The 22052-nt window shown below is 32.0% G+C and overlaps 1 protein-coding gene across 3 annotated transcripts in view; it reads left to right on the top strand.

Annotated features, from left to right (window-relative positions):
• cindr (CIN85 and CD2AP related) overlaps nucleotides 1–22052 on the top strand; it is a 99196-nt gene that overhangs the window by 41300 nt on the left and 35844 nt on the right. For all 3 annotated transcript variants that reach the window (XM_075360725.1, XM_075360723.1, XM_075360724.1), the window contains 4 exons: nucleotides 100–271; nucleotides 2606–2764; nucleotides 5439–5773; nucleotides 17060–17198. In XM_075360725.1, the coding sequence (XP_075216840.1) occupies nucleotides 100–271; nucleotides 2606–2764; nucleotides 5439–5773; nucleotides 17060–17198 (805 nt within the window). The remainder of the gene's footprint in view (nucleotides 1–99; nucleotides 272–2605; nucleotides 2765–5438; nucleotides 5774–17059; nucleotides 17199–22052) is intronic.

Below are 22052 nucleotides of genomic sequence, written 5' to 3'. Positions count from 1 at the left end.
TATATTACCAAACTGTTTAATTTATTATTGAACCCAAAAACTTATCAATCCAAAGAATAGTTTAAGTTAATATTTAATTACAACCTATTTACTTTTCAGATTTCAAAACCTTTACGGCCACCCACTAAAGCATCGACAATTACAACGAACAGAGTTAGAGACTCAATTACTAAACCTACACTTAACTCCAGCTCTGGATCACCACCTACATTACTAAATGCTAGTTCATCCTTATCACAAAGAAAGGTGCTCGATACTCCACCTAAAACAGGTTTGTATTTTATATATTCATTTATAACTTCTTAGTTAACTTTTAATTAAAAGATCACTATTGAAGGATTTATTTGTTGTACATATTTACTAATTAATATTTAAAAATTAATTTAAGAAATCTGACTACATAAGTTGAAGTATCTTCTGTTTAATTCATAACAAGCTGTATATTCATCATCAGGTCTTGAAATGTTCATGTTGCCTGGCTGTAGTTCATATTGTTTTAAATTCTTACTTTAAAAATGCAAATAGAATTTTTTTTTGAACTTGCACCATTTGTAATGAGATATTGCACCATATTAAGGATGTGGTGCAATACTCCAGAACCCACATTTATATCACATGCTTTTCTAAGTTTCCATGTTATAAAAAATCAACTTTCATTAGTAGTTGAAATTTAAAACTTAAAATTTTACAGGCCAGTAGCTTATTTTTTAATTTTGATATTATCAATGTAAAATAACAAAAAATTGATTGTTTAAAAACAAAATTTCCTTACAAAGCACACTTCAGATTCATTGATCATAATTTTGGTTCAGTTAAAAACCGGATCACTAATAATTTCAGTTGGAATTTTTATTTCTATGGTTGCATGGTTGGTGTCATATGTTTTGGTATCTGGTAAGGGGCTATCTATTGGATCAACCCAGGGACTCCTTTTCATGTCTTGTGAGTCCACAATAAGCATGTTGAGTAGTACAAATTGGGTAAATTGGAATAAAGCCAGGCCTATGTATTAAAAAAAAATGTAATTATTCTTAATTTTTACCGCACAATTTTGTTAGTGTTTAATTTCTGTAAAACATTGTTATTAATCAACGATTATAAAAAAATAACTAAAATAAATAATGTAGAATATACACATTATTTATTTAATTACTTAAAATTTAGCAGGTCAGAAAAGTTTGTGAAGTTTGTGAATTTATTTTTTTTCCACTGGACACAATAGAAACAAGTCCTTCCACAAATTAACCTGATGGATAGATTATTCTGTGAATGTTGTCAAACTCTACTAGATTATTCTCCATTCTGAAGGTATTGGAAGTATCTTGATGGAGCTGATATCTGTTAATAGTAACCTACCCCTACTAGTAGTCAATTTTTTCTTCACATTTTCAGTTACAATAGGAGTTGTTGGAAACAAAGTACACTAGCATTCAATATTCCTTCAGTGACCTGTTACACCATTTTCTCACACTTGATTTATCGATAACCTTATAATTATATACTTGCAAAGCAGACATTTCTTGCTTTTTAAAGATATACATCTGCCTTGTCAAGAAAATACTGATAGTATTTACTGTCATATAATTTAACTCTGTGAACAAATTCAGCAGGAAATTAACTTGATTTTGCAATGTTAATGAGGGTCATCTGTGAAAGCATATTGCATAAATTTTCTTTACCGTTTTGATACCCTTGTATCAGTAGCATAGAAATTTGAAATTTTGAAATTTGTTCATTTTTCAAACAAAATCATTTTGGTTACACCTTCACTGATTTTATGGTTCACCAATTAGATTATATTGCTGTCATTAAATTATATTTATTTTTTTATTATTCACCTAAGTTTTTTTTTTTAGTTGTAAATAATGAATTTTGTTACAATAGCGGATCACTTTTGTATAAAATATTTATCTAAATGAATAATCTTTCCAGGAAAATTAAGTTTTAAAATATAAGCTTTTTCTAACTAGATAATATATTTCAACTAATTAAAATTAAATTTTGAGTTTACTTGATGATGTTTGTAATTTTATTTTGTGAAAATATAAATATAATTTATGTTTGTAATTATTTTATTCATTTATTCATTGTTTGTAACATCTGTACTGTGTGTTGTAGCATTAATATTTATGAGTACATTTGAGATATATGTATACACATGCATATGTTTGTGAGTATTTTATTGATTAAATAATAGAAAGCTGTGTGTTAAAATAGAGAAGCCCATGTAATGCTCTGTCAGCTGTTAACTGTAGTGAGCTCTTTAAACTGTTACACAAGGTGTACAGTTGTTTCCTATATTAAGATGTTTAAGCTTATTTACAACTAATAATTTGCATGAGTTGATGGAACTAAGTATTAACCATTTTTTATTGTTTTATAGTTTGATTATATGAATATCAAAGAGAACATTATTTTGTATAAAATACTAACCTGAATCAAATTTTCTTTTGTTATATTCAGATATTAAATGTATCATCTTGAAAGTTTTCAATGTAAGTTTACGTAAATGTTATGGTTTTTTAGATTTGATTTTATTCTTATTTTATGTGTATTTTTTTGTAAATTTGTGTAATGTGTGTTTCTCATGGTGTTTGATTTAAAGATGAGAAGACAAGCCCACCAGGAATCAGTAGAAAGCCAACCTTGCCTCCACCACCTCTTAAAAAACCACAACGAAGTCCAAGCGGTTCATCAAAGCAACCAATCTCTAGTCTTACAGTTAGTGACTTGTCGTCACTCAAACCTGAAAATACTTCAACAGGTAATGGACCCAAATCTATACATTTAAAATACTGAAGTACCTAAAATACTACAAGTAGAACCCAGAAAAAGGAATTTTTATATTTGTAGTTTTAAATTACAGTTATAAAAATATATAATTTACTCTTGAAACTGCAAGTGATAGCTAATAAAATTTCCAACATTTTTAATAAAACTAGTATAAAAAAAGATATACTACTGTATATGTTGACTCTCAGTATCTTATTCCTCAACAAATGGCAACGCAAATAGTTTTAATTCCTAGATTAGTAACTATGTCTCCTACTATTGATGATTTTCAAGAATTAAAAATGATCAAATATATAGTTATAATTAGCCATTGCCTACAAAAATAGTTGCAAAATAGACCTACATCAATAGAAGAAAAAACAGTGTACAAAATAGTATCTAATGACTGCAATAACTTTTACAATAGTCAGAATAGAAAGTGTGACAAGTGATTATGCTTGTCAGTTCTAAACAATCACAATTTATTGACTGATTTTAACATGAGTCTACTGAAAGTCAGTACAAATCAGATTATCCACTCCTAGAGTGATAATCTGGTAAATCTGAAAGTGGAAAATTTATCAAAAAATATAATTTTAGTATGTATCATCAAAGTCATATAGATGAGTTAATGTATTGTTAAAAAATGTGTTATTCCTAATGTAACTGGATAAAATAAATCAGAATATTCATTAAGTTATAAATTAATATTAAAAATAAATAGAAAGGATTGTTTCTAATACCTTGCTTTCCAACAATAGAAATAATAAAGACCCAAAAACTAGTCAAATAGTATTAGTTACTGGTAATGTGATTTCAACAGTCTGTGCTTGCTTTACAATGTACAAATATTACCATAAGCAAGCAATCACAATATGAAAAATTACTTTGACATTCTCTGTGGTCATTAATTTTAACCTTTTTTATTTAATAAAATATTAATTATTTTCCACTCTAGTTTAAAATTTAGTGTATATATTTTTTTATGTTTCTCATAATATGCCTTAAGAAACAAGACAATAACTTTAACTTGAAGAACATATCATTTTAACTATTTACTAAAAGAAAATGGACCTATCTTTGTTTAAGATTTTTTATAATATGTTATAACAAAGAAATTGAACGATACAACTATTGTGTTACACAGCATTGGTTTGAATAACATTGTGCATGTATATGACCAATAATATAGTATTGGGCATCAATACATCCAGAGCTGTTGATGACATAACTTACTTAACTAATACAATGGTTTACCATATTACAGATTCCTGTATTAATGTAAGTAGATAATATTTACTTTTTTATAAATGGAGTGTGCTTCAATCAAATATAGACATTCTAAAAATATTACAAGAAAATTTGTTTTACAGTATTTAACTTGAAATGCAATTACTACTGATTTTAAAAAAAAATCTTTGAATTACAGTAAATAAGCAAGATTAAATTAAATATTCAGAAATCAATACCAAATCAACAGAAATCAATACCATAACAAATTGTTGATTTGTGTAGAATTCATTTCGGTGACTTTTAAAGAGTACTCCACCATTCCACCATACATACTTAACATGCATACATACAAACAAATAAATAAACAATCAATTTAATAAATTCACTTTCTATATAGTATCTACTTCTAAAGCATTTTGAACTCTACTTCATCTTCAGAAAATCACACTTACTGAAGACTGTGATCATATCAAGATAAAATGAAACTAATCCGCATAGCCATAACACAATTAACAATATATAAAATGCATAAACACAATGTGTGTACACCATTGTCATATTGAGCATCTTGCTCTCATAATGAGTCATTCTAGGGACATAGTGAGTCTCAGACGACAATGTGCACATGTCACGTATGTGTTGTGGTGTTTTATTGATTCTTTTATGACTGTTGTGTATATATGTTTGTTTTTTTTTCATTTTAATTAACACTTGTAACATGGATACATTAAAATTAATTTTAAAATAATGTATTTATTCTAACCATGATTGACTGAACCCAATTGATGTCTGTTGTTTCATTAAAATTTCCTTCTGGTTTGAAGTAATTTCTATGATACAAAAATGTAATCATACAGTTTATTAAGATTTTTGAGGGCTTCATCCAATTTTCCAGATTTGGTTATTCATTTAAATACAGGAAGTAAAATATATACCTGAAATTGAGTCTTAAATATCAATTACTTTCTGAAAGAGCAATAAGAGAGAAAAGATAACTAGAGAAAGTTATCAAACAAATGTGTATCACTAATTTGTTAGTATCAGTGCTTAACAGGCAATATTTTATTCTAAACAAGTCAAATCACAATAAAGAAAGATTATGTTTTGACATTTTTACAAATACACCCACAAAATCCCCTTCTGATAAGAAGCATTACTCAGCAGGGACTGATTACTGAGGAGAGACATAATACTTAGTTTATCAGCAGAACTGGTTTATTAATTTAAATTTATTACTTTTCACTATTTTCCAGCTTTTCTTATGGTTCAGGCTCATCTCAGGAAACCTGCAAACTTCTTGGTTTTTTATGTCTTAACATGCAGGCAATTGAAGAAATGTATTTTGAAAAATTACAAGTGTAAAAAATTTATTTAAATATTGCATTCTATAAAAAAAAGCCTTTTATTATTATAATTTGAATTTCTGATTTCAGTTGGTAGCTCTAGGTCACCTGCAGTATCACCTGCTGCATCTAAACCATCAGGTAAATTACAAGAAACAAGTCCTCAACCAGGCAAGCTATCACCAAGTGTTAAAAAAATTGAATCGGGCGACGGTATAGATGGTGCCAGTTTAAGTCTGTTTTCATCTAGTTCCAGTACATTTAATTTAAATCATCATAATGAAACTGTTATGTATAATTCTGAAACCACAAGATGTGAAATTGATTTAGATTGTGTTGGTCGGAATGCTATGTTAACACACCCTACTGCCTCTAGAGTTCGTGCACCACGACGTAGGCCACCAAGTAGTTTCTCCACAAGAGATGTATGTTTATTTTATTGTTTTTTTCATGTGATTATTATTTTGTACCTCAATTTAATTCTAATTCTTTTTAAATCTAATTTTGGGTCCTTTTCTATTATACAGATGCCACTACACTTTTTACATTTAGTGGTATGAAATTATTATTATTATTATTATTACATGAAAGTTAAGCATTTATTTTCGTAGCATTATGTATATAAATATTACATAGTCAGGTTTTCAGTTATATGCATTTCAGGTGGTCAGTACTGCTTTATTGTGTCCTAGAGTACATTCAAATTCATCTTGATTGCGTATCAGCTGCTGCCACATGAACTCACTAAAGGTAGATTTCTATATGATGACGAGCTATACTGTAGTGTTTCGTGTTGCATTATTTTGCTGATCTCTCTAATCTTTTTGTTATCTGTATCTGTACACTTGTAGATGGGTCAGCAAAATTATATGTATGATTCACTTTGAAATGAGGAGGAAACCTTCCCTTTCAATTTTGTATGTTCAGTTACCTCACCAGGTATCTGAGTTTGTCATGGTGTACCGTCTTGAATATAGTCTCTTATAGCTTCACCAGAGTAGGAATTATTTGTCTCACAGCAGATTCCACCAGATATATCCACTTGCAGAAAAATATGATTTTAGTGATTTTTATGCCTGGGAAATAAGCTCTCATCTACTTCTACAATGTGGCTAATTCCATCAATTTTCCGATTTCCCTGTTTATCAACAAAGCCACATACTTCTCGCAGATAATTATTCCAATCTAAAGTAGGTCCTTTAGCCATCACTAACTCATTCACACTGGTTAGTTCATGTATCCATGAATAAACAAAACCGTAACAAACTGTCTGTTTGTGACCGTGACAAACAAGAGCCTAGAATTGCAAATCCAATTACACATTTACTAATGTTTTTACAGCATCCCTAGGTATTACAGCACCTTTTTTTTTATATAAAGCTATCGTGGTTGTTTTGATATTTTCTTTTCATTTGGAAGTATATGTTTTTGCTGTTAATATAAAACTGCAGTTTCCTTTGTACTTGGTAAATCCAAAATTTTCATATTGAATTTCACAAACAGTTGTGAAGTACACTGCACTACTCAAAAACTATGCTTAAGTAAATATAGTAAAAGAATGACAGGCAAGGAAGAACATGGCTTGGTGATGGAATAGTAAACCAATTAAATAAATCTATCTTATATTCTGTATCATTATCTTTTTTCATTCAATTTTATAAGTCAATTTGGTAACATTTAAATGATTAACATTTAACAAAATGATTGATTACATTTAAATGATTGTAGCTATTATTAGATATGAAAAATTTGTAATGGTTTTCTTATAATAGAAAAGCACGTATTTTGTAATAAAAATTCAGTTGAATTTTACAATTCAGTTACATTTCTTCCAGAACAAGACTTATATTATAAAAGCTGCACTTGTAGATTAATAATTATCATTAATGATGAGGCGTGTTCAAAAGGTATCTGACACTAGGCTAAAAAAACTTATCCTAGTGGCTTCCCATTCTAGTCTCCTTTGAGCTAGTCCCCTTACGACTATACACTTAAATCAGTAGTCCTTCCATTAGTGGAAAGGTTTTTGTCAACTTTGCTATCTGACATGTCATTATGTCCTTCCAGCTGTCAAATTAGGACTCTGTGCATCTTAAGCCTGGGGAACAAGCACAAGGAACATGGCAAAATTGCCTGCTGAACCAAAAAGTCATGAATTTAATGAGATTAATGGATCAGATCCATTACCACAATTCAGTTGTTACTTGCATGATTTCCGCAGATCTATCTCTTGTGCAAATTACATCATAAAGACAAAGTAGATACTTCAGATAGTACTATTTATTGACAGTTTGGCTTTCTGGTGTGTATTTGTAATGCACAGCTCTGCAGTGGTTATAAAAAATGCCTTGCCCCACTTTTACATGGCTTCTCACATTTCTTGCTTTCTTCAGCCTTTGGGATGATGGTGACTTTCACAGGAACAACTGAATTTTGGTTTCTAGATCATACCCATTCACCCAAAATTCATCACCAGTTATCACAGTCTAAAGGACATAAGAATCAGTGTTAGTACACTCCAGCTACCACCATGTCCTGTGTAATGTCAAAATCAGCTTTGACATAGATTTCCATACCCAAATCACCTATTTAAATCATGTGTACATAACCAATGTCATTTGTTATTTCTCATGCAGTCGATTGATTATTTTCCAATATTGAATCACCACCTACCATTACAGTGGGTCAATTAAAGTAGAGAATTTTCAAAATAGTTAAACCACTTAATTTTTGCAATTCCCATTGCTTCACTTTGGGTATCACAAAGTTTTTGACAGAACTTAATGCAAAAATGTTCATCCATCATGCGTAGAATAAAAATACAAGCATTGATATACATACACTGATAATGACTGTTAGATAACAACTGACAGACTGAGGTTCCAAAAATCACTTTCATTAAAATATTTAAAAAGAATAAATAAATGATTAAGAATAGACCTTATATAATAATGAATAAATGCTCTACAGCAGTGTTCCTCAACATGTAGGGCATGACCTCCCTAGGGGAGGTGTGATAACACTAAATATGCATGAGCATATCAAAAAGAAAATATTACTAAAAAAAAATGAATAATTTACTGAAAGGAAAACAATACAAATATATTCTGATATAATAAACAATAAAATATATACATTGATATACTACACTTATAAATAGAATTGTATCATTACTGCACAATGTGTTTAATTATAATTAATTTATCAGTAATAAATTAAAAAGAAGTTTAATAATTATTATGGACTCCCTTGAGCCTGTCTTAATTGAGGAAAGTTTTTCAAAGGAAGGTTTAATATTAGAAAAAGGCACTTGGAGTTTTTTTTCTATATTTAGCTGAGCTCTATAATTTGTTTTCATTGCAGCCACCGCAGAAAATCCGGTTTTGCAAACTTATGATGTTGAAAATGGTAATAGTATTCAAAATGCTCTTGTTTTCTTGCAGAAAACTCATCATCTACCCCGCCCCCCAAATTCAAAGACCGATTTATTACTAAATTGAAATTTTCTTTTGCTTTCGCTACTTGCGAATCTGTAAAGATTTGTTCTTCCGAAGTTGAGAGCCCTTCGGGAGTACTTTGAAATGGATCCTTAACCCACTCGTAAGTTGTTGCTATAAAGTTGTCATCAGCAAGAAAATACTTTTTAAAATTCTTTGCCAGCATGGTTAAATGATTTTCAATGGCTACAAAAACAACTTTCATGTGTTGTTGTTCTTCAGCCTTGTAAGATTAAACATGTTCATCCACATTTGCAAACATTTCTAGATTTTTTTTTCTATAAATTTCTTCTGTTTTTCTCTTCTAAAAAAATGGTGATTTCATCTCTTAATTCATAAACACATTGCAAAAATTTCCCACGTGATAACCAACTTGCCTCATAACACTGAATGTACTGCACCCATGTCAAGTGCATTAAAATTCTTGATTTTAAGGGTCTCATTTTTTTTTATAATTTACAACAGTTACAGCTGTCATTAGCACAATATTCAGTCCAGGACTCATTTCTTTGGAAGCCAGAGCTTCTCTGTGGATTATGCAATGTGTCTAGAAACACTGAAGAATTTTGTTTCACAAGTGCTTGTATACTCTGGAATCTTCCAGACATTGGATGAGCACCATCGGTGCATATTCTGATGCAATTTTTCCACTTTGTTTGCCTCATTTATAAAATCATTTAAGATAACAAATGAGATTGCTGTTATTTTGAGTTCTATTTGCTTGCAAAAAAGTAGTTCTACTGCTGACATACCATTAAAAAATTGAGCATAGGCAATGCAAGAGCGTCCTTTATTGCTATCTGTTGCCACATCTAGCTGAGTTGAAAAAAATTTGTTATGCAACTTCCTGAAAAACTTGTATACATCTTCAACTCTATTACCAGTTCAACAGGCAACAGTATCATTTGATTGAGGTATTGACTGCATAGTTTCTACATTCTCAATTGCAGCTCTCAATTGCAAAATAAGCTCTTTACCAATGGTGTGAGGCTTTTTACATCTCCCTCCATTCCATTTTATATGAAACTTTGTAAGAGGGAAGTAAAGCTTTTTCATGTGACAGTAATTTTAATTCGAAGAATTCTTGGGTTTTGCTAATGTACTCACTGTGAAGCGTTTCCAAATGTTGTTTTAGTTTATTAGGTTTCATGCTGCCTGCTGCCAAAACTCTGAGCAAGTAACACAGAAAGCTCTTTCTTCTTCATTTACTTCAGTACTGGTAGACCCAAAATTTAAGTATTCTTGAGAATATTTTCTTGATTTTATTTTTGGTATCACGCTCATCCCTGCACTTATTGATGCTTCACTATCGTCTAATTCTCGTTTACATCCACTTAAAAATTTGTCCATGATTCTATATAAATCTGCTGCTGTGAATATTTAATACCATGAATTGCAGTTAACATGTATATTACTACACATTTACGTTAGATTTGATAGTGATAATTGAACAAGGTGCAGCATTTATACATGTTTACGCAGACATTCTAGAATGTTTGGAGACAAATCAGAACTTGTCACAAACCTGTGAGAATGCCCAATATGGTGGACATAAGACAGTGAGCAATAGAGTCATTGATTTTGTTTTTATCAGTGTAGCGAATCGATGTTGCCAAATATAAATTAACTTATATTTTGTAATTTGTAAAGTTTATAATTAAGGTTGTATAGCTTTAACGTCAAAGTACTACCAGGTACTTTGATGTTATTTTGGTCAAGTACTACCAGGTACTTTGATGTTATTTTGGTCAAGTACTACCAGGTACTTTGAGGTAGCGTATACCAGGTCTGTAAATATGAAACCGTAATTTGTCCATAGTTGGCCCTAGCTGTCAATGTAGTTGTCCATCACAACACGCAGGTGACGGACGGGTTGCAGTTAGACGACCTTTGAGCAACATCATAGTGGTTTTCTCCTCACTGAAAACCATCTTATGCTGAAGACTCCATAACCTGAACCATGCATGCCTGTGTCGCTCTGAGCTCTATTTCGGCATGCGAATTACTCTCAACCAGCAGCAACCCATCGTCGGCATACGCCACGATGCGGCAGCCACTGGCCATTCGCAACCACATGAGAGAGTCTGAACTCAATGACCCAGATGAGTGGACCTAATACACTGCCCTGTGGACAACTTTTAGGCAGGATCTTTCCTACTTCTGAATTGCCGTCACGAAGGACAACAGTTCTGTCGCTGAGATAACTCAAGCGAGTTCTAATCTCAGTGTGCACCCACACTGATGAAGTTGAAACAAGGCAGAGGGTCACCACAAGTTATTGAAGCCCCCCACAAGTTATCTGGGGGCCTTCAATAACTTGTGGACCAAAAAGATGCAGAGTACATATTTGCACTCGCTGGTCCCAAAGAATTGCATGCTCTGTGCCCTTGCCAAACACCATACTGTTCGTCCATTGATGCAGAGGTACAAGACCTTCTCAAAAACCTTATCTACTACAGGCAAGAGCGTCAATGAGGTCGGTAAGAACTTTAACTTGCTATGTTTCCAACACGCTGGAAAATGTCCAGCAAAAAGCATTCTATTAAAAACTTAGCCAGGGGACCAAGAATCATTGGCAACATGCAAACAAGGAGCTCAACTGTGTCCCTCTATAGACATTGTGCAGTCCACCTACAAACTCCAAAAACTATTAGCCCCAATGATTACTTATGCTTAACGATACCACAACAAGCTTGACAATGATATGATGCATGTCAGAGGCTTGGCGTATGAATACACTATCTAAAAGACTTCCTGCACAGTACGGCGGACTTGCTGTCACCAACAAAAAACTTCCTCCAGCTGGGGAAACTTGCAGATCACCCTTTACCTCATACAGGTGTTGTAGAAGAACAACATCTAGGCTCCATTTTTCGACAAGTTCACCTAACTCAACTTGGACTACATAAGCACCCTGGGCATTAAATTGACAGAACCTTACTATCGAAAGAGTTGTACTAGATCTCAACTGTCCTCTTGTATCAACCACACGCCTTGTGCAGCAAGGAGTGTGGTGCAACCTTTTACTGTTGATACAAGTCGGGGCCTCTTTTTTCTGCAGACAGTCGTCATGCTTGTAGCCCTCTTAACCACAATGCACACAGACCAATGCATACTTAACAGAATTTGGCCCTATGGCCGAAGCACCAACATTTGAAACATCTTTGCCATGTCAAGATACTCCTTGACATATCAGGATGTGAAATCCAGAAAGACTACCCTCCGACAAGAACTTCTGGAAGAGACAGTCTAACCCAAACACCCCATGATACCGAGTGGCATCACGGTTACCTGTCTTGAAGACAAGCCTGCACTCCTTTTTGAACGCAGCCTTGTTCAAATCTGTGTTCTATTCTCTAATCAGGGCCAGAACCTCTTCATCAGGCAGGCTACAGTTAATATCATAGATTATGACCCAGGGCCTACGACCATGCTTGGGTTCTACCTTGATCTCAAGCTTCTTAACCATGGGAGAGTCCTGGACTACTTTGATCGTCTCCTTAAGGTGTACAGCAACCACTAGATCCTTGCTGGTCTCTTTGATGTCCCTGATACAAAGGCCCTTCTGGCTGTTGCAAAGGGCAGCCTGGAAGTCCTTTTTAAGGTTTGAACTTGATTTGGATGAGCCTTCCGGCTTGTTAACAAATAACACCTCAGGTTTCTTAGCCTGACTGGCTTTCTGGTTTTGCCGAACAATCTCTGCATAACGCCTGGGCTGTGCTAGAGCTAGAGCTGGAGCTGCCTTTTGAAGCACCTTGACCTCTTTGAGCTTAAAGGCCAGTCTCATACCCCTCTGCCACAGCAAAGAAGGCCTCTTTCAACTTGGTTAGATGAGGAAGAATAGTCTTTCTTACGCCTGAGATGACACCGCCAGGGAGAACTAAAAACAAGTAGTTCAGGTCCCCCTGAACTACTTAGCCAGTGGAACAGAACTGCCAGGTCTGCCCTTTGCCTTTCTGAACACCTCAACCGCTGGAATCTGCTTGACCGAGGTGGGTGTCCCTGTCTCCATTTCACTAACCTCATCCTTAGAAGAAGTTGAAGGAACCGGCTTTGGCTTCCTCTTCCACCTGGGCTTGTTAGCCACTACCTGGAATTCACTCATGGCCGGAGATTCCCTACCCTGACTAGCCATGGATTAACTATTCTCACTGTCTTCCTCCTACTTGCTAAATGGGCAATCCCACAAGCATGACGACTGCCTGCAGTGAGCACGGGTAGCTGAAGACCTGAAGTATCCTCCTGTCACTGGATTGATAGAGTACAGTACACAAGTTGCGTACAGCATAAAATCCCAGATTATGGCCCTTGTTTGTATAAGAGTGTGAGTAGAACTAAGGGAGATCCCTTTACTTGTCACAGGGACTTACACCAGGAGTCGTTGCCACCTTGTCGCTGCGCTGACATGGGTGCCCGAACAAGAATTGCACCTTATACCACGTGAGTAAGTTGGATTGATGAGCCTCAGTTGGAAGTGACACTACCACCATTATTAAAGCACTCAATTCAAAATCGCTCAGAACTACAGAAGGTACTCACTTGACTACAAGCTTGAACACAACGTTACTTCGTTCGCATCAAAGTATACAAGTGGTGTCACAGCTTCCTTCACCTCATTGTTGTGGTGTAATGATTACCTTTGAGATCCCTCTTGAGATTAGGGAAGAAGTGAAAGTCTCATGGAGCCAAATCTGGCAGGTATGGCAGATGCGGCTCAAACTACAGCTTGCAGAAAGCCATCAGAGAGTTTGCACAGGGATTTTACGGTAACCCAGTTGCTCAATAATATAGCCTACTCATTCTTTACATATGCCTAACTGAATAATAATGCGTTGCTGGGTGATTTGCCAGTCACTTTGAAGCAAATCATCCACCTCTTTCGATGTTTTACATCAGTCACAGAACTGGTCATCTGCTGCAAGGTGCATCCTCAATTGTCGCTTTACCAACTTCACATTTGTGAAATTTCAACGTCCACCTATTCACAGTACTGTCAACAGTTTCACTACTGTAAATCGCTTTTAAACAATGAAAAATATTCGTAGAATTCACATTTTCTGCTGTTAAAAATTGTATCACTGCACACTGTTTTAACCATGTTGACATATTGACTGTACTTTTGACTCCATTTTACCTGCTACTGAAAACAAGCTAGTAAACTGGTTTCAACGCATTATCACAGATTAGTAGAGGGGGATTTTAGCTTTCGTTTGCAGAGACAAAAGGTACTCTATTGAGTTGGACGTGGCGTCCAACTCAATAGAGTACCTTTTGTCTATCATGTAGCATGCTAGTGTGCAAAATTTATCAGCTGAGCCTCATACTTTTTAACTAAGATTTAATTTTAAAAAATTTTAAATATTTCTACTAGATAACAGCAAGTTTAATCTTGAGAAATGTCACTTAGAATTAAAACTTCCCAGAAATTCAGTTATAAATTTTACTTATCCTTTTTTAAAAAATTCATTATCGGTAATTACATATTATTGTTGATAAATAACTTTTCCCAATATCATTTGTTCATGGTTGGAACATTAATTTATTGTGAAGAATTGCATCATTAATTTTAACATTTAAAAAGTGTAAAATTTAAATAAAATGTAGTATCAAACAAAATTCTGTTGCGTAACTAATCAACCCCACAAACCAAGAATGGAAAAAAAGGAGTAATGAATGTCAAGCTCTAAGATTCCATCACTTCTAAAATTTTTGGAGCCAGAGTAGAAAAATTTATTACAGGGATTTAAGTTTTATAACAGAGGCCTGATTGAGGGTTTTTATGATAAAACCTTTTGTTAAGAAATTCAGTTGTTTGAAATAAAATAAAATGTACAAGGTTTGGTAATAAAGTTCCTGGGATTGGGTTTGTTATGATAATTATATACATCTTATTGGAATTCAATAAGAATTTGCATGAAAACATAACTCACATATTTTAGGCAAAGCAGTGATTTTTACTTATCTATTTTTACCACTAGAGATGAAGTCATGCCTAGTTGAAAAATTGAGTATCAATCTCATGTTTCTTACTAAATTTAAGAAATCTGTTACAGAATTGTTTTCAGATATATTCAAAGAGGTTTGTAGGAATGATTGATTGTCCCCATCATGTCCACCTCTTTTTTACAAAACATTTTTTGACAAAACATTGTAGGTGAACAAAGAACAGGTGTAAAATTATTGAAATTGAAGTGATAATGCATGAGAATCATAATTATAGCACACATGGTAGACACAAAAAGAAGGTGAGAAAAAATTTATTTAATAATATGAATACAGCAATGGTTGTGAGTGTACCCAAGAGGAAAAGGCAAAGCCATTTGGGAACAAACAGAAAGGCATAACATTTACGCCGATCCTGAAATGAAGAACAACCTGCCTTACTTATGACATTGTGATGCAGAAACTAAACAGTACTGTACTGAAGATAAAAAAATGTAAATGAACTAGTCAAAATTAAAGGAACTCATTGTTAAGTTTGATTTTATACTTTAATTTTAATATTTTTATCCTAATTAGTTATTTAATACTGTTTACTGCATTATTATTATATTAGTAAAATGAAAAGATTTATTACCTATACAGGTATATTATTACCTGTAATTATTTATCCATTGCGTAGCACTTGTGATAGTCATAATCTCAGAGCATGTTAATGTAACTGGTTTAAGCAAATTTTATTGCTTTTTAAACATTCTTAATTTTTAAAATATTAAATTTACTTCAACTTGTTCTGATGATAAAAGTTATTATAATAATAATTGTAACTAATGATAAATTAATTAAATATATTAACAATAATTATTAAGACGGTAAACAAACAGTAAATGATTCTAACCTTAACAAACAGGGGGTATATAGTCCGGTTTGTGAGGATGGCAATATGATGTATGTCTGTATGTCAAATTGTAAATTTGCTGTACATGCAAAGAACACATTGATAATGAACATATTTTAGATAATGGTTGTACTTAACAATCAAAATACGTTAAATTTAATACATTAAATACAAAAAAATTAATTAATGAACAGAAATTTTTTAAAGATTTATTTAAACAAGTACTAAATACAAATGTAAAGAAATAATAATCATAACTAAAATATAATTTCTGATAACATGGTTTTCCTTTTAATTACATTTCAGTCCACTAGAGTAACTTTATATTCTTTTTAGTATATTGTGAACATGCAAAGTCATGACTGCATATGTATTTTAACTTTTGACTTAATTATAATTTAACTCCTGATGATTGTTTGAAAAAACCGAAAGATTTCATATGCACGTAGCACTTAATTGCTGGTAAGGTGGATATATCACATTAATTACTACTTTTAATTATTTTATTAAAATTTAAACCTCCATAAATATATTAATCTATATTAATTTCATAATTATTATGTAACTTTTGGTTGCTTGGCAGATAGTGTTGTCCCATATGTACATATCATCAATATTGATCTGATGGTTTAACATGTTTTTGATCATTCATTGTGTGTGTTATTGTTTGACTCTTATCCAGAGTAAGTATGTACATTATTCAGATATAAAATTTTTATAATCTATCCCCAGATTTTAATTTTTCTTTGTAAAATGAGTCCAATCTACATCTGATAAATGTAATTTGCCTTTTTGTAAAATAACTTGATTTATATTAAACTACCAATTGAATAGATGAGTAACCCAATTTTGCCATGATAGTTAATATTGTTTGTAAGATAGTTTTGTTGTTATATATGAAATATAAATAAAATACATTAAATCTGCTAAATATTTAGAATTTGATTGAGATTATACCAGTGTAAATAATATATAGATACAACTTTCAGATAAAGTTGTATATTATAACTATATGTCGGTACAGTTGTATTTATGTTTTTAATTAATTCTGTCTACATTTTAGCTCTGCAATATTAAGAGATGCGCAATATATTAATGCATAAACATGTTTGATGGAGAATAGTTAAGCATGATTTTAGATTTAGTATTAAATGTTTTACATTGTTTGAAATTGCAGCCATCTGTTATATATTAGAGGGATTATAAAATTTTAATAAAATTATTATGTAGCCATAGAATAGTTATTGCATTTGGCTTTAAATGGTTTATTAATTTGAAAAATTATGAACCACTAACTACAATAAAATTAGATATTACTCATGCATTAGTGTGTTATTTTGGTATTACTATATGAATAATTATTTTTTATTTTAAAGGATTCTTCTAGTATTACAAATTCTCTTGGACTGATGAATGGCAGTGTTGATACTCATGCAGATACTAAAGGGCAAGGCATAAATAGTGCATGGCTTGAAGAATTAAAAATGAATCATGCTAGGAGACAGTTCTCACAAGGTATGTGTATATCATTACCCAGTATTATATTACACAATATTGTTTTTAATATTTATAGGTTACTAATTTCTAATCATTATGTATAATTATAAATGAACTACCTATAGTTGCATACACACTCAAACTTTTATAAAATGAATTTGAATTTATTTTTACTTTCAATTATTTTTAAAAGAATCTTGTGCATATTTAAAATTGTGTACATATTTTATATGAACAAGTAAATAAAATTAGCTGGATAATAAACAGATTAATTACAGTGACTATAACAACACTGAATTGTTAAGATTAATTTAATTAATATAAATTATCAGTTTTAAAATAATGTAAATTTAAATTAGTATAAAATTATTAGTTACTAGACTTTTTTTATCTACCAAGCAGGTTATTACCACCCAAAAATTACAACAAAAAATAAATAGTTCAGGGATACATTTTTAAGATGTAAAAAAATCTTTCATTCATTAAAAATGGCTTTACTGAAATAAAAATTTTTAATCTTTAACAAGTATTTAAAACTTAAATATCTGTAGTCTTGAATATGTAGGTGTTTTAGGAAGGAAAATTAGTTTTTAGGATTTTTTCAGGTAAATGTAATAAAAATTGTTAAGGAAATGCATTGTTTTAATTATGAGTATTTTTTAGTTGTATGGGTATGAGGGATTCTTGTGTAATTTTTATTTTTAAAAAAAAGTTTTTTTTTTATTTATTACTGTTAACACTTTCTCATCTTTTTCAAGGGAGTAAAAACATTTGCTACAAACTAAAGAAATTTACCTTCTAAATGTATCAGATTTAACATACTTGTAACCATCCTAGAACTTGGAGCATATATTACAATGCTGCTGGAATATTTGTCCCAACAGCTTGAACATTGTGCAGTTTTTTCTTCATGTTGTTTGTCTAAAAGGATATGTGTGCTACATGATTATTGCTTGGAAAAGTTTGAAATAATTTATTTGTTTTAAAAGTCGGTGTTTTGAAAAAAGACAACCAATATGTTTTAGGTCTGTATCTTTATGATATTTTAGAGGCGCATTTATTTTTATTAGTATCGTGGTTTTAGAGGCTGTCATGAAATACAAAAAATACGCAGACAGAAGATAGTTAAAGACTTCCAAAAATATGTCTTAGAAGTATCTTCCAATAATCTATATTTTATACTCTATAATCAAAATAAGTAACTTATTAGCTTATTAGTAACTGATCCCCTACCTCAACTATACCTAACAATTGAAACCATCATACAGACAAGATGTATACTACATAAATAAAATTAAAAAAATTATATAATTAATATCTGGAGTTTTATTTATTATTACATACTTAATAACTTAGTGAATTCCTGATGATGGAAATTACTCTTCTGAAAGTGCTTGGACATGTTACATATGTAATTGTAGATAAGCGGTTTATATATTTATTATAATAAGTAACTTGAAAAATAATACTTTGATGTGTTTTCAAATGTTAAGTTCAGTAATACAAAGTGAGCCCGTGTTCTTTGTTTGATTTCAACAACAAAAAAGACAGTTAGCTTGTTGGTGATAATGTACCAACACTTGTAATTTTTCAACTTTAACCTGTTTGCCTTCTTAGACAGAGTATGTGTGAGTTTTATTAATCATCTATGTTTTGAAATGATTTCATCCAAGTGGTGCTTATTTTGGTGCACGCATTCCTCTAGTCACTGACTGAAGTTCAATATGACATGCTGAAACATGTTTTGTGGGGTAGCCTACAATTCTCGTCATAATAGCTTCCTTAAGTTCTGGTAAAGCTTATGGTTTGTTTCTATACACTTTCACTTTCAAATATTTCAAAAGAAAGTAATCATCACAAGTGGGAAAGATTTGGCTAATGAGGGGCACATAATGTGTGAGACCAGGCATTATTGTGACATTTGCTCTGAGATCCAGGGTGTTTTTTCAATTGCTTTCTTCACTTTGTTGCCAAGCATATTAACAGTAATATGAGATATTATACTTTGATCTTTTAGAAATATGACAAAAACCAATTCTTTTGCCACCCAAAAGATTGTCATCATGAATTTTCCTGCTGGCTGTTGAGTTCAGATTTTTTTCTTGATCGGTGAATTTGTGTGTTACCACTCCATGCTCTTATAAATGATTAATCCTTACCTCATCACAAATTACAACACTTAGTAAAAAGCATCTCTTTTCTTGTGATACTGTTGTTTGTTCTGTGCACATGTGAACATCTTGTCTCCATATGGAGATCTGTCAACTCTCTTGGAACCCATCTTGTGCTTGTTTTACAGTACTTGAGCTTGTTGGTGATAATGTTATACTTTACAAACACTTGTAATTTTTCAACTGTAATCTGTTTGCTTTAGACAGAGTACGTGCGAGTTTCAAGTGCTAGAGTTGAAACTTCAATTGGACTTCGAGAATAGTGCTTGTCAGTCAGTGTAGTTTGAGAAGTCTTTAAATTTTTCTATGCTTGTAAAAATTCCTGTGGTTCGTACAACTTTGTCCATTGTTTTAGTGATACGAGAGTTAATGTTAACCGGTTTTTTTCACCTTTAGAAAGCAAAAAACAGATCACTGTTCAACTATTTTGCAAAATTCAAGAAAACTTGTCATTGTAAAATATGATGTTGAGGTTATAAACAACAGTTATACAAACAGCTGATCAAAACTCATCACAGGGTTACCAATTTGTTCTGAAAGTATCATAATCCTCTTACCAACTGTTTTGTCTCCACAGCTGTTTGATTTAAAATATTAAATGAACCTCACAATATTTCTAGGTTTTTTGTATACGTACATTTGTATCACATGTTTTTCATCCTTTTATTTTTTTATCTATTTTATTTACTCGCTACTATTCCTAAAATTCTATTTTATTATATGATAAAGTATATTATTTTTAAATATTTCAATTAATGATTTTTTTTAAATTTGAACTTATTTTTTTATTTAAATTTTTAAAGCCCTACCCTGCTGCCAGTAATTTAAATGCCCAACCAGCAGCTGTATTACAGTACTAAAAGTAAAAAATTATATCTTCAAAACTATTACACCAATTTAAACCAAATTTTCAGCAGATTTTTTTTTGTCTTCAGTCATTTACTGGTTTGATGCAGCTCTCCAAGATTCCCTACCTAGTGCTAGTCGTTTCATTTCAGTATACCACCCCCTACATCCCTAACAAATTGTTAGGGATGTAGGATTACATATTCCAAACGTGACCTGCCTACACAATTTTTTCCTTCTACCTGCCCTTCCAATATTAAAGTAACTATTCCAGGATGCCTTAGTATGTGGCCTGTAAGTCTATCTCTTCTTTTAACTATATTTTTCCAAATGCTTCTTTCTTCATCTATTTGCCGCAATATCTCTTCATTTGTCACTTTATCCACCCATCTGATTTTTAACATTCTCCTATAGCACCACATTTCAAAAACTTTCTAATCTTTTCTTCTCAGATACTCCGATTGTCCAAGCTTCACTTCCATATAAAGCGACACTCCAAACATATACTTTCCAAAATTTTTTCCTGACATTTAAATTAATTTTTGATTTAAACAAATTATATTTCTGACTGAAGGCTCATTTCGCTTGTGCTATTCAGCATTTTATATCGCTCCTGCTTCGTCCATCTTTAGTAATTCTATTTCCCAAATAACAAATTTCTTCTACCTCCATAATTTTTCTCTTGCTATTTTCACATTCAGTGGTCCATCTTAGTTATTTCTAATACATTTCATTACTTTTGTTTTGTTCTTGTTTATTTTCATGCGATGGTTCTTGCGTAGGACTTCATCTATGCCGTTCATTGTTTCTTCTAAATCCTTTTTATTCTCGACTAGAATTACTATATCATCAGCAAATCGTAGCATCTTTATCTTTTCACCTTGTACTGTTACTCCGAATCTAAGTTGTTCTTTAACATCATTAACTGCTAGTTCCATGTAAAGATTAAAAAGTAACGGAGACAGGGAACACCCTTGTCGGACTCCCTTTCTTATTACGGCTTCTTTCTTATGTTCTTCAACTATTACTGTTGCTGTTTGGTTCCTGTACATGTTAGCAATTGTTCTTCTATCTCTGTATTTGAACCTTTATTTTTTTTTAAATGCTGAACATTTTATTCCACTCTACGTTATCGAATGCCTTTTCTAGGTCTATAAACGCCAAGTATGTTGGTTTGTTTTTCTTTAATCTTCCTTCTACTATTAATCTGAGACCTAAAATTACTTCCCTTGTCCTTATAATTTTCCTGAAACCAAATTGGTCTTCTCCTAACACTTCTTCCACTCTCCTCTCAATTCTTCTGTATAGAATTCTAGTTACGATTTTTGATGCATGACTAGTTAAACTAATTGTTCTGTATTCTTCACATTTTTCTGCCCCTGCTTTCTTTGGTATCATGACTATAACACTTTTTTTGAAGTCTGATGAAAATTCCCCTTTTTCATAAATATTGCACACCAGTTTGTATAATCTATCAATCGCTTCCTCACCTGCACTGCGCAGTAATTCTACAGGTATTCCGTCTATTCCAGGAGCCTTTCTGCCATTTAAATCTTTTAATGCTCTCTTAAATTCAGATCTCAGTATTGTTTCTCCCATTTCCTCCTCCTCAACTTCCTCTATAACCCACTTTCTAATTCATTTCCTCCATATAACTCTTCAATATATTCCACCCATCTATCGACTTTACCTTTCGTATTATATATTGGTGTACCATCTTTGTTTAACACATATTAGATTTTAATTTATGTACCCCAAAATTTTCCTTAACTTTCCTGTATGCTCCGTCTATTTTACCAATGTTCATTTCTCTTTCCACCTCTGAACACTTTTCTTTAATCCACTCTTCTTTCAC

This window comes from Lycorma delicatula, chromosome 3, assembly GCF_047948215.1.
Source record: "Lycorma delicatula isolate Av1 chromosome 3, ASM4794821v1, whole genome shotgun sequence".
NCBI classification, from domain to species: domain Eukaryota; kingdom Metazoa; phylum Arthropoda; class Insecta; order Hemiptera; family Fulgoridae; genus Lycorma; species Lycorma delicatula.
This window is presented reverse-complemented; position numbering and strand designations above follow the sequence as displayed.